The sequence below is a fragment of the Mixophyes fleayi genome, chromosome 9 (assembly GCF_038048845.1).
Source record: "Mixophyes fleayi isolate aMixFle1 chromosome 9, aMixFle1.hap1, whole genome shotgun sequence".
In the NCBI taxonomy this organism is placed as follows: Eukaryota; Metazoa; Chordata; class Amphibia; order Anura; family Limnodynastidae; genus Mixophyes; species Mixophyes fleayi.
In genome coordinates this window covers 120,000,656-120,013,194 of record NC_134410.1, presented here as the reverse complement: position 1 = coordinate 120,013,194, position 12,539 = coordinate 120,000,656, and the positions used below count along the sequence as shown (strand labels likewise).

The 12,539-nt window shown below is 39.0% G+C and overlaps 2 protein-coding genes across 2 annotated transcripts in view; one reads left to right on the top strand and one right to left on the bottom strand.

The window, feature by feature from the left end:
- Positions 1 to 2,750: 2,750 nt before the first annotated feature.
- The window catches only part of RALGDS (ral guanine nucleotide dissociation stimulator), a 165,299-nt gene continuing 155,510 nt past the window's right edge, over positions 2,751 to 12,539 (top strand). Inside the window, exon 1 of the mRNA XM_075185338.1 lies at positions 2,751 to 2,843. The gene's annotated coding sequence lies outside the window, so the exon portion shown is untranslated. The remainder of the gene's footprint in view (positions 2,844 to 12,539) is intronic.
- Positions 4,117 to 12,273, bottom strand: LOC142101125 (ficolin-2-like). The gene is made up of 9 exons (XM_075185340.1): positions 12,152 to 12,273; positions 10,026 to 10,139; positions 9,031 to 9,084; positions 8,534 to 8,563; positions 7,835 to 7,873; positions 7,048 to 7,175; positions 5,802 to 5,931; positions 5,404 to 5,538; positions 4,117 to 4,685 (listed from the first exon to the last, which is right to left on the bottom strand). Exons 1-9 carry the CDS (start codon positions 12,219 to 12,221, stop codon positions 4,438 to 4,440), a joined length of 948 nt encoding a protein of 315 aa, XP_075041441.1. The 5' UTR covers positions 12,222 to 12,273; the 3' UTR covers positions 4,117 to 4,437.

The following is a 12,539-nucleotide window of genomic DNA, read 5'->3' as shown; positions in this document are numbered from 1 at the left end:
ATACAATACGTGAGAGCTGATGCGTTCTCTATTCACCTTTATTATTAGTATAAGGACCCCTGGCAATTGATATCTTGTGTCAAATTGCAGTAACGGTTCATAATACTTGCAGCTGCCCTTGTTGTTATAAAAGGGTTATTTTGGCCTCATATAAATTGGGTGCTTTTAAATATACACTCACATATGTAATTTGGAATATACTCATATATTTTAGAGATATGCCATATGTTGCGGGCGGAGTTTGATATAGATGGTATTGGTAAAGGGGGGGTTGGTAGATCTAAACAATTGTTCCACACATAATATCATAGCTATTTATTATTATCTCATGTGTATAAAGATGGATACATATACATCTTATATGGTGTATCCTAGGTTTATTTCACATCCTTTATCCAGGAAAAATATTTACACCAGGCTTATTATATAATTGATAGTGAGTTATTTTATGTAGTTGTTTTCACATAAACACTGTGTGTTAAACCAAAGATGCCTATATGATGTATATAGACGGGTGGCCTCTAATAAAGGCAATCTCTCTATAATATAGCTCAGCTATGGGATCTCCACATATAAATAATAGTGGAGGTAATGGTGGATGCTTTTCAATATCTATTGTCTCACATGGGCCCTGTATACTATGGAGAATTGCCTGTAAATATCATGGCAATAATGGTATCCACAAATGAGGGCAATTTCTCTCAGTAGTAGCCCAATAGTGAGATTCCCACGCATGTGGAATGATCAAAATTGCCCACTATGACTGTATCAGTAATCGGGATTGTGCAACTACCCCAATCTATAAAAGTTCTCCTATTGAATACCCGCTTTCAACCTGAGGCTAACAGCTATGATAGTTATAAATTGTGAACCTTGTTTGTGAAAAGGTTAATTAGAAACTTATTTGTACTGTTTCCATATAACTGGGTTTACGTCACCACCTATTTGTGCTTGTTAAAGGTCTCTGTAACCCATGTTAGTTGCAATATTGATGTTTTAAACTTTGACCTCAGCATATCTTATGCTAAACCTCTTTATTTACAAAAGCAAATTTTATCTTGTATGTGTTTATTGTCCCACATTTTGCAGTGGTTAGGGCAGCACAGTGGTCTAATGGTTAGCACTTCTGCCTCACAGCACTGGGGTTATGAGTTCGATTCCCGACCATGGCCTTATCTGTGTGGAGTTTGTATGTTCTCCCCGTGTTTGAGTGAGTTTCCTCCGGGTGCTCTGGTTTCCTCCCACACTCCAAAAACATACTAGTAGGTTAATTGGCTGCTATCAAAAATTGACCCCAGTCTGTATGTGTGTATGTGTGTGTGAGTGTGTGTCTATATTAGGGAATTTAGACTGTAAGCTCCAATGGGGCAGGGACTGATGTAAATGAGTTCTCTGTACAGCGCTGCAGAATTAGTGGCGCTATAAAAATAAATGATGATAATGATGGTTATAGAGAATATTTCATTTCCCTTATGGATTCAATAATATTTTTTACATGACCAAAATTGTTGGATGTTAGACAATAAATACTAACAAATTGTGCGTCGCTAAATTAGGTATTTGTTATATATTTAGATACACTGGGGAGATCAGTAATTATTTCATTAACACACTCACATCCCCGTTTATCATACATAGAGGCACATTCATAGTTTTACTCAACATCGCCACCTATAGGTGCATATAAAGGGCTGTGAGTAATCTCGATTGACACTTGTTAGTTGTAATATTCAGTTGCAGTTCAGCTTATGGAGACTTAATATGTTACACTATGAACAACTTAGTAATTGAATAGACATTGTTTCAGGACACAGTACTTATGTATAAGGTGTCCAGGCAATCTTGACTGTCAGTCCTTCAAGCTTATTACATAATATCTCGAATACACGACTAATATAGTATAGCAGTAAAATAAATTACTAGCAAGTATCAGCATTATACAGAGTATATATTTTTACCAGTTGCGTTCAAATTACTGATATGACCTGTTAACTTATTGGTTACTAATTATTTATTAAAAGTGTATTCTAATGATATAGAAATATTTAATTATTAGTTTAAATGTAATACATGTTATTCATTTTTTGGGCTAAGATGTATTCCTTCATTGTCAGCAATAAAATAAACTTAATTGCGATCTATATAGGATATATTCACATCCTAATCAATAGTAGAATTGTAAGAAGCACAAAAGTAAAGAACACTCCATCCCCATAATACAGTCATATCTGTAGTGCCCCATATTCATTGTTATACAGTAAGTACACTCAGAATAATATATTCACAATTATAAGAGGAAAAAAAGTAAATGTGCAGAAGCTATAAACACGGACACCTACTCTCTGCCGTGGCTGAATTAATGAAATACAGGTAAAAAAATGCATTGAGATGACTTCCTACATAAGCAAATCATTCTCCCAACAAGGTTAGTGCAGCTATCTACCTGAAAGCCGTCACCCTGTGGCGGAAAATTAACAAATTTTTTAAAATAAAATTTTCCACTGAAAAACTCACATTTATAAAAAACAATTAGGTATCAATATTCCAGAATATAATACACAAATGCATTGTATTTTAATTATTTTTGCGTTAGCGTCTAAAATGTAGTCCTGTATTCTTGTTCCACATACAGAATGTCATCTGATTATATAAACACATATGACCTGAAAATATTAAATATTGTATTCTGTTTTTCAGAACATGCAGAGGAGGAGGAGCCACCCATGGAGGAGGAGCCACCCATGGAGGAGGAGCCATCCTGGAAGAATAGACTGCATAAGAGGAGGTGGTGGAGGTGAACATCTAGAAGGGGCCTCTCCAGGTGGTGTTGAAGGTCAAAGAAAGTAAATATTCAATATATTCATTAATAGATAAAGTAAATGTCACATTGTATGTATGACAGAGTATGATTAAGAAAACGTACAAAACTTTTTGTTTAACTCTCCTTAATGAATCAGGCTCAATGTGTTTCCAGTGGTAAGATGGCTTGATTAGGAAGGAGAGAGGAGTGTGTGGAGAATGGTAGGAGAGATAGTGTGAAATGATATATAATTACATACACATATATGTAAAGGAGGGCTCCACACTAATTTCACCTGGAATTACACAGTCGGCAGTGATTGGTTACAACGTTTGGTGAATAGCTCTGCAAACATTACTCTTCTTTAAAAACTCTTGAATGTACAGCATAGAATTCTGAGCAGTAAATACAGTGCACAAATAGTAATGTAGGCGGTCTGCATTCCCTTGTCTATGTTATCATATCCACCCCCATTAGTTGTTAGCCTTACCATTCTTTAATTTCTTTTTATCCTTTCTCTAATGTATCTAAAGGATGTTTTGTTGTGTGATTAGACTCTTTGGGGTATATTTACTAAACTGTGGGTCTGGAAAAGTGGAGATGTTGCCTATAGCAACCAATCAGATTCTAGCTGTCATTTATTTAGTGTATTCTACAAAATGACAGCTAGAATCTGATTGGTTGCTATAGGCAACACCTCCATTTTTTTTTCAAACCCGCAGTTTAGTAAATCTAGCCCTTTGTAGCTTTTTCTACCCTCCTTTAATTGGGTCTTTATATTTCTTTTATGCAGTCTGTTCAGCGCTTATAACAGCTGTCACCCCATTGAAGAAGCATATTCACTTTCCATTCCTTTTACTAACATATTTGCAACAAAATTCTGTTAAATAATGTGTTTATAGTTTATTCCACTGTTCCTGCTCTCAAGCTACTAACCCACCCTGTCAGGGATTTATGTAAACGATTTCACATTTGCCTAAAGTCAGCACTTTATACATTAAGATATCAATGAATACTTTAATATTTAGCAATATAGCCCAATACGTCATATTTTTTTTAAAAAAGTTTGTGCATTAATGCTCTTTTTCCCCCATAGTCGGTGTTATTTTAGCATTAAAAATAAATGTGAAATGATATCTGAAAGTGTTGGGTTAGTTTTTATTACTTTCCATGTGTATATATTGTGCATATATGTATATATAGTGAATTATTTCATGTATTTCCCACAATACAGTTCATTTATTTACTAATCCACTCCCTAAGGTAATTCACACGTTAAAGCTTGTAATTAAAAGAAAAATCTCGCACGCACACACTAGAGGGCGCCCTATCCCCAGAAAAATAGGTAGGGAGGGCTCTCAATAACTCTTTTATTACACTGTGTTCTCATACAGAAATTACAGACTATTGGTCAAGGAAAGACAAATGAAATATTAATGTTTGAGGAAACAGTAGCATCATTTGTGACAGTCACATATGTATATTCATGGAAATGATTAAATATTGCTTTGGGTATGTTGCAGAAAAAACAATATATTTCTGAAATATGGTAGCATACAGTAAGCAACTAATAAAGTCTTTCCTGAGTAAAGAGCTCTGTACTGAACACCGAGAAAACAATCTTTATTTTTCTTACGTTAAACAGCCCTAATCTTCATCTCTACATGCTTGTACGAGTAATGATGCCCCTTCCCAGGCAGCCAATTGATCCCGTCGGCATAGGTGGTGTGCGCCCCCAAGTGGTACAGTCCGTTCAGGTTGGCATGGTGGCAGCTGGTATACCACCAGCCACCCTTGTACAGTAGAGAACAGCTGTTTGCGTAGTTGTCATTGTCTTGGTCTTTTGTAGAGAACTTCGTATTGTTCAGGTCCGACATGGAATCCCCTATAAAACAACACAAACCATAGGAGATATGGGATACTTTTCTCAAACCACCAACCAAGGGTTAAAGGAGGCGCTGCACCCTCAGATGACTTTAATTATTGACTCACATGCACCCCCTTACGACTTTTACTAACTTTTACTTTATTGTTCTGACTTCCTTGTGTTTATTAACAGTATCTTTATTTTTATGACCCTTGGACATGACACCCTGGATACAGTTGCACGCAGCGAGTCCATGTTACGGTCTTGCGGTCAGTGATAGAAAGAATATAGTGTCTGAATATAGGCATGATGGTGCAAACAAAGGAGAAACGGGATAGCCTCTATATTTTGTGGCTATTTTACAGTTGGCGTATTTGCGCTCCCAACAAGCGTAGGAAAAGATGCACATAAAATGCAATTAAATTCAGACGCCTCCACATCTGTTGTGTTTCCATGTCAAAGTCCGATGGGAATCGTAGTTTCTTGCAGTAGTCCTAATGGAAGTGCCAAGCATTGCAAACAGATGGCCGCAACTTGATATAATATGTCTGCAACGCTAATGATTTAAATACTATCAGCTGGAGGGGTCAATACACGATCAGCCAATCAGAAACCGCTAGATATCACTTTAGCGGTTGACTTCAGGTATAGTTGTATTAATAAAACTTTCTTTATGTGGCATAATGCAGATATTCTCCTATAGCAGTTTATAGAAATTTGCCAAACCGTATCTCACCTGCGTCGCCCTCCTTGTATTCTCCAAGTAATAACTGGTATTTCTCCGTCTCATCCATGATCTTGAAGTGCGCGTACTTGGCAAACATCTTTTTGTTTTCAAAGTCTTGTAGATCAATGCGCAGTTCCCACGTGCCTTTATGGGCAAGAAAAAGCTAGATTATAACATAACGTGAGAGCTCCCCGCATACTTTAGAGATCCTATCAAGAATATGAAACCTTGGCTTCATTTTTAGTAGCAATCCCTACCCTGGCGGGCCGTGGATGTGACTGAAAGGACCCAGATATTCTTTTAACGTTGTGAGAATTGAGACGTTGAGGTGTCAGTGAGATTGTTACATGGAGCAGAACCCATTGATAAGGAGAGTTTGTTTAGTATGTAGACCTATCTCTTATTACCCGATGAAGTTATTTTATGGATATTATCGTTTCCCAGCCAAAATTCGTTCACACGGCTTCCAAACCCTCTCTTGTAAGCGTCCCAGTCGCGGAAGAAATCCACCGACCCGTCCCAGCGCCTCTGGAAGACCTACAGGAAGGAGAGAAGAGATATATAGATCACCTGCTCAGTGTGCTAGGTATTGGTGTAGTGATCTCATTACGTGAAGGCACTATACAACAGTCTTGTATCCTCACATAAGAAATAAGTACTGTTTAATTAATGTCTAAAGGAACATGGCCTGTTGTTTAGGTAGGCGAGGTGCTTGTTCCCTGTCTGCACTTACACAGTGCAAAAACTAGAAGGTGCAAAAATGATCTTGGGGCCCCGGTCCTCTCCAAAAAAAGAAAGTCCCCTTTACACCCTGATCCCAGGAGAGCAAGGCCACACCTCCCAGAATTTAGGATCACGAAATCGGGACAAAATAAACCAGCCCCCATTTTACCTAAACTTCACCCACAAATGCGCATATTTGGGTAAAGCTCCACCCACTTCTGGTTACGCCCCATCCCTTTTGCAGGTCACGAATCGGGATGTACCACCAATATCGGGACTGTAGGGAGGTACGCCTTTACCCAGGGGTTGGCTGGAAATTTTCCCCTCCTGGTAACCTAATGGCGACACCGATCCGGCTAGACTTAGGGAGAAGAACTCATTAGGTACAGACCCGCAGCCCAATGGTTTCTTGAAGGATAACATGAAAATAGGAAATGTGCACACTTAAAGTTAAAATTAAATAAACAAGTACATCCACAGAGAGTCTGCAGCTGGAATAGAGGGGGGTAAATGTATCAAGTTGCGAGTTTCCAGCGGGTTTGAAAAGTGGAGATGTTGCCTATAGCAACCATTCAGATCCTGGCTGTCTTCTTGTAGAATGTACTAAATAAATGATGACTAGAATCTGATTGTTTGCAATAGGCAACATCTCCACTTATCAAAACTCGCAGTTTAGTAAGTGTGTTAGGGAATTTAGACTGTAAGCCCCAATGGGGCAGGGACTGATGTGAGTGAGTTCTCTGTACAGCGCTGCGGAATCAGTGGCGCTATATAAATAAATGATAATGATTCAAAGACTTGATTAATCAAGCCCTATGTTCTTGCCCTTCCAAAAGGCCAGGGCACCTGTTACTCCCGTTCTGATCATAACATTCTATGAAAAGTAAATATCATCTGTAAATTCTATGTGTCCAGATTCTCAGGACTTACAATCCATCCTCCATCGTCAGTGTCCATATCACACAGGACCTTCATGGGCTGGCTGCCATCCGGGTATATGGTGTACCAGTCACTCAGCGCTGCCCCTTGGTTCTGCAGCTCCTTACAGCTCCTGGCAGCTGACGGATAAAGACAAAAAAAAATATTTTAAACTCCAAAAGAAACATCCAACACACGTGACCGCTGAGAGTTTATAATTATTTTGGTATTGATTAGTTGCATTGAATATTTTAGTGAGTTTAGACAATGATTACTGGGGAAACTGTGTCTGGAAAGGGTGTGTGGCTTACAGGACGCCATAATAGCACCATCACTCCCGCCCATCCCCAACAGTCCCAATTTTTGGTGCGCAAATTACATTCTGCAACGTTTCACAAGGTCAGCAGTCATTCATTGTTTATGTGAATAATCTGCTGCGTATATTCAGCACAGCTGTTATGTATTTAATTGAAGATACAGTTTAAGTAAACTATAGCTCATCGCCCTCTCCCAACATGTCTGATTGATATTTCAGGCCACGCCCCTAACACAATGCACCGCTAAATAGCAGATCCGGGGATAAATGCACCAACTGCGCGTTATCTGTGGGTTTGAAAAAGTGGAGATGTTGCCTATAGCAACCAATCAGATTGAAATTATAGCTAGAATCTGGTTGCTATAGGCAACGTCTCCACTTTTTCAAACCCACAGATAACGCGCAGTTGGTGCATTTACCCCCCGGCCGCAGACTCTCTGTGGATATACTGTATATATTATTGATAGAATTCACCTCACTCACCATATAATGACTCTGTTCTGCCACTTTCTCCTTTCTCTCCTGTGGGATGGAAACACAAATCTGTTAGATTGAATTCCAAATAACACAATGTCAGTGATACAATATGTAGGTACAGTATTAGTATTTGTCATTGGTTTTTACGTGGTTCAAATTTGTTGCATCTAGTACATGTATCCTTAGTGTCATAAGGTACGTCTGCTCAATATAACTGAGAATAAGGTAAAAATAATCTACAAACTAGTCTGACGGGGGATTTTTAAAAACATTTAAATGCATAAGAAGCGGCTTAGCATAAATCTATTGTTAATACATGAATAAATACTCTAGGGGGTGCTTAGTAAATATGAACACAGGGGGTAATAGTAAGCACTTCACATCACCTGGGGTACATGTTAGTGTTTTATCTCAGTGGTGGAAATAAGTGTGCAGTGGTTGCTGATTGATGTGAAGTTGTCCTTTCTCACATTCACAGTGGAGGCCGCCATTTTTGTGGGCAGAATCAATGTTCAACCTATCAGTTCACTGGGAACGAGTCACGTGGTTGAGGTCAGTGGCACAAAGTTTCCACCATAGGGCAGCAGTAAAACTAATAATGACTAGTGTAGGTGAATATATAAAATGGGATGTTTGTGACGATCCCTTGTTATCACTTTGGATTTTAATATACTGCATTTTCTTATATCAATACAAAGCCCTTACCTTTCTCTCCTTTTATTACTGTGGTAGAACCTACATCAAAAATCACACAAAATACTCATAAACAAGGTATTATATACTAGGAAACGTTCTAAATTATACTGTAATAATCACAATGAAACATTTCTTTAACTTTAAAATATCATATAAAGATTTATCTAGCTAAACCTGTGTATTAGAACTTAATATGATCTCTTTTAATCACATTATTTCTAGCTATTTTTAAACCTTGCCTATGTTCCCGCAACCTCCGGATGCTCTCAGATTTAGAGGATCCACCCACTTCCCTAGAGTGGGTGGAGACAAGGCTGATGACTCAAATTGTGGCTAATCAAGTCAACATGTCTCCGCCCCCCATGGATTAGAAAAGGAGAAACAAATAATAAAAAAAACACATTTATAGAACAAACTTCAAGTATGATGTTTACATTGTTATATATCGCCGAATAACTACTGAGACTTACAAATGACGGGTCCAGTATGTATATTATTTCACCAACCTTTTTCACCAGTGGGTCCGGCTTTTCCTCTTTCCCCCACAGATCCTTTTTGCCCTGGAAAGAGCAAAAAAAAAAAAAGTCAAAAATAAGCTCAGACAACTCGTATTTGTTTAGAGTTTTGCCACTAGATTTAAAATTCTCAGCGTCTGTAAATAGATGTTGTTATTCTAAAAGTAGACATTTGTGAGCGCAATACGTAGTTCTACCTGTCCATTACCGGCTGCACTGTGCGTATTCTGTAAAGAAGGACTAGATTATTCTAGTGCAGCGGTTCCCAAACTGTGCACTGCGCCTCCCAGGGGTGGTGTGGCGATCTCACAGGGGTGCACGGCCAGGGCCGGTGGTAAGCTAGGCGGGGGACTACTTGGTAATTATTTTGGCTTAGGGGTGCCTTGGAAAAATGATAGAGACCCTAAGGGTGCATCGAACTGAGCTTTTACCCCCCTAAAACTGGCCACACATGGATCAATCCAAGCATTGGGATCAGTTTAAGTTATGTCCGTTCAGCGATCAGGCCATGTGGATGGATCACAACGGGGCCCTAGGTGTGTGTGTGTGTGTGTGTGTGTGTGTGTGTGTTTGTTTGTACAACTACAGATACAAAGTTAGATTTCTTGGCATGTTGGAAATCAACCAATGTATGAGACCATTGGCCAGAGTGCAAATTATTTTGGGGGTCACAATGGTAGTAATTTACAAATAACACTAATAATAGCACGTGAGTGGCCAGTATAAGTTTCTGTTATCTGAGTGTTGACGATTTGCCAGTGGTAAAATGCATCTTCTGAGCTCTTTTGGATGTCTCTGATCCGCTTGTACTCATTGAACTGACACTGCCCATCTGTGGGACATAACTTGTTTTGAAAGTGTTCCTCGGGGAATGCATGACATTCAGTAAATGCAGAGCGCACCTCTATAGGATCACTAGATATCAGCGTCTTCTTTCCGAAGTTATGTGGTATTGAAGGTTGTGGGAACAGTCTCATCTCACTGACCTTTCTCTCCTGATGCTCCAACATTTCCTTTTTCCCCCGGAGCCCCTGAATGACCAGGGCAACCTCTGAGAATTGTCAACTTGTCCGAGTCCCCAATGCCAACAACTTTTATTTCTGGGGGAGAAAGACAATATACACATGTAGGTGACATTAATTAAAATAATGTTTGCTACTTGCGTTGCTTTACTCAATAGGAAAGTTTTCTATACTGTTTTATTTAGATCATCAGAGCCAAACATCAGAATCAAACTGGACATCATCTGTCAGGCTCAAGCGTCATCAAATGTCAGAATCAAACAAGTGTGAGATATGTGAAGAGTGTGAGATATGTGAAGAGTGTGAGAGAAGTGAGGTGTGTCACATGATGAGCGATGGCCAATGAGTGCTGAGGGATTGGCAATGGTTAACAATTGTTGAGTGAAGATAAGACATAATGAGGTATATACTTTTCACAGAACACACACACCGATACAGGCGCCCGCTGAGCGTGGCACAGTGTCCGAGGACAGCAGGGATCTTACTGTGTGACCGCCAACACCTCCAATCATTTGAGGCCCCATAATGCCATGCGTGAACGAGGCCTAATTATCCAATAGGCTGACCAGGCTGAAGCCTAGGGCGCAAGGCTTTTGGGGGTGCAAAATTGTGACAGGGAAAGGAATAAACTGAAATTAGTTTTAAAATAGAAGCGAGTAGTTGTTCTCCAAAGTAAAAAGAAATCATGACAAAAAAAATATAGTAGGGTTTTCATCTTGACATATTTCCACGGTATCATGGAATCATAATGAGTGGGCGCTTGAGGATAAGCAAATAGGAGAAACAAGGATGGCGACAGGCTTAGATGTCTCCAGAGGATCCAACAGGAGTTCACGTTGACTTGAATTCCTCCCTAGGGTTCCAAAATTAAATTCCGCTTTCTGATCAGGAAGTGTAGAACAGCTGACCCTCTCTGTATAATATAAACCACTGATCCCCATTGATCAGTGTCATCTATTGGTTGCAGTTACTGACCATCAACATGTCAGCAAAATATCTCTGAGATCTATCAGTCCAATGACTACAATAAAACATACACAAGTCTTCCAATAAATATTGTTTTACTGCGTAATATAATTTTTAAAGCAGTGGTAAATTCTGCTTATTTAAATATGTTCTGTATATGTAAATTAATAAATTAACTTTACAATTAGATGTAATGTGGAGCTTTCCTGTAACTTTTTATACAGATTATACAAATCACAAGAGATTCACTAATACAATGATAACTTTGAATGTTATATAGAAACAGCAGATACTAATCAGACAGCCCATCTAGTCTGCCTATGTGTATTCCTAAAAACCTCAGACTGTCTTTGATCCTTAGCTATAACTTTATATCTATCACATGTTTAATTTCCCTGAACTGTTAATTAGTTATCTGTCACCCCTTTAAAATTCCTGAAACAGTAATTCCTAGACCCCTTTTCCTACTTTTTGTTCTAGTGACACCATACTCTGCTTTTGGATTTTTGAGAACCAAGAGCATTTTTTTTTTGGCAATGACCTATAGTTGTCACACTCTTGAATATTCCCCTAATCCGGTGTTTCCCAAATCCAGTCTTCAGGGTACCCTAACAATCCATGTTTTCCATATCTCCTTGCTGTAGCACAGGTGGTGTAATCATTCCTGACTGACACATTGTAACAGATCCACAGGTGATATAATTATCTCACTTGTGACCTGGAAAACCTGCACTGTCAGGGGTCCCTGAGGACTGAGTTTGGGAAACATTGAGCTAATTTAACTAGACCATCAGTCAATTCGGAACATTTTCGTGACTACCTTGTCGCCAATAAATATATTAAAGAGTGCAGCTTTTTGGGGTACTCTGCTGGTAAGAGGTTCCATTAGAGTACGCTAAGGATCTCTGTACTTGTTGATATCTTTATTATCTTCTGTCTGCATTTCACTGACTCTCTGTCATCCATCCTTCAACCAATATTACAATGTCTCAGCCGCCCGTCAATCCAATCTCAAGCATTTATTTACATTTATTTATGCATCACACAATGACAGTGAAACCCATGTTCTAGTGAGAGGATAGCACTGAAATATACATATATCACTCACAGCCCTAATAACGTACCTGGACAGGATTGATCACCACTGCCGAGTATGGTCACAGTTCCGAGCACAGCTAGCACTATAACCCACATGACGGTTCTGGCTGTATAGTCACCACCTCCTTCAGACCAAGCTAAATAAACTTCGTGGCCAACACCACCTCCTTTTATTTTTACCCTCGTTCTCATGCCCCTTTTGCAACCTCTATGTACGAGCCCCCCCTCCCCCCCATCCTCCTACAAATAATCAACTGCTTTCCCACAATTTCACAATCAAGCTAATTTTGTACCTTTTTATTAAAATGTGGACTTATGTAGCTTTTTCCCAGCCATGTCCAGTTATTCGGAGATGCTGAAATACTTATCAGTTGATTGATGATGTTTATTTTGAACATTATGTGAAATCAACGT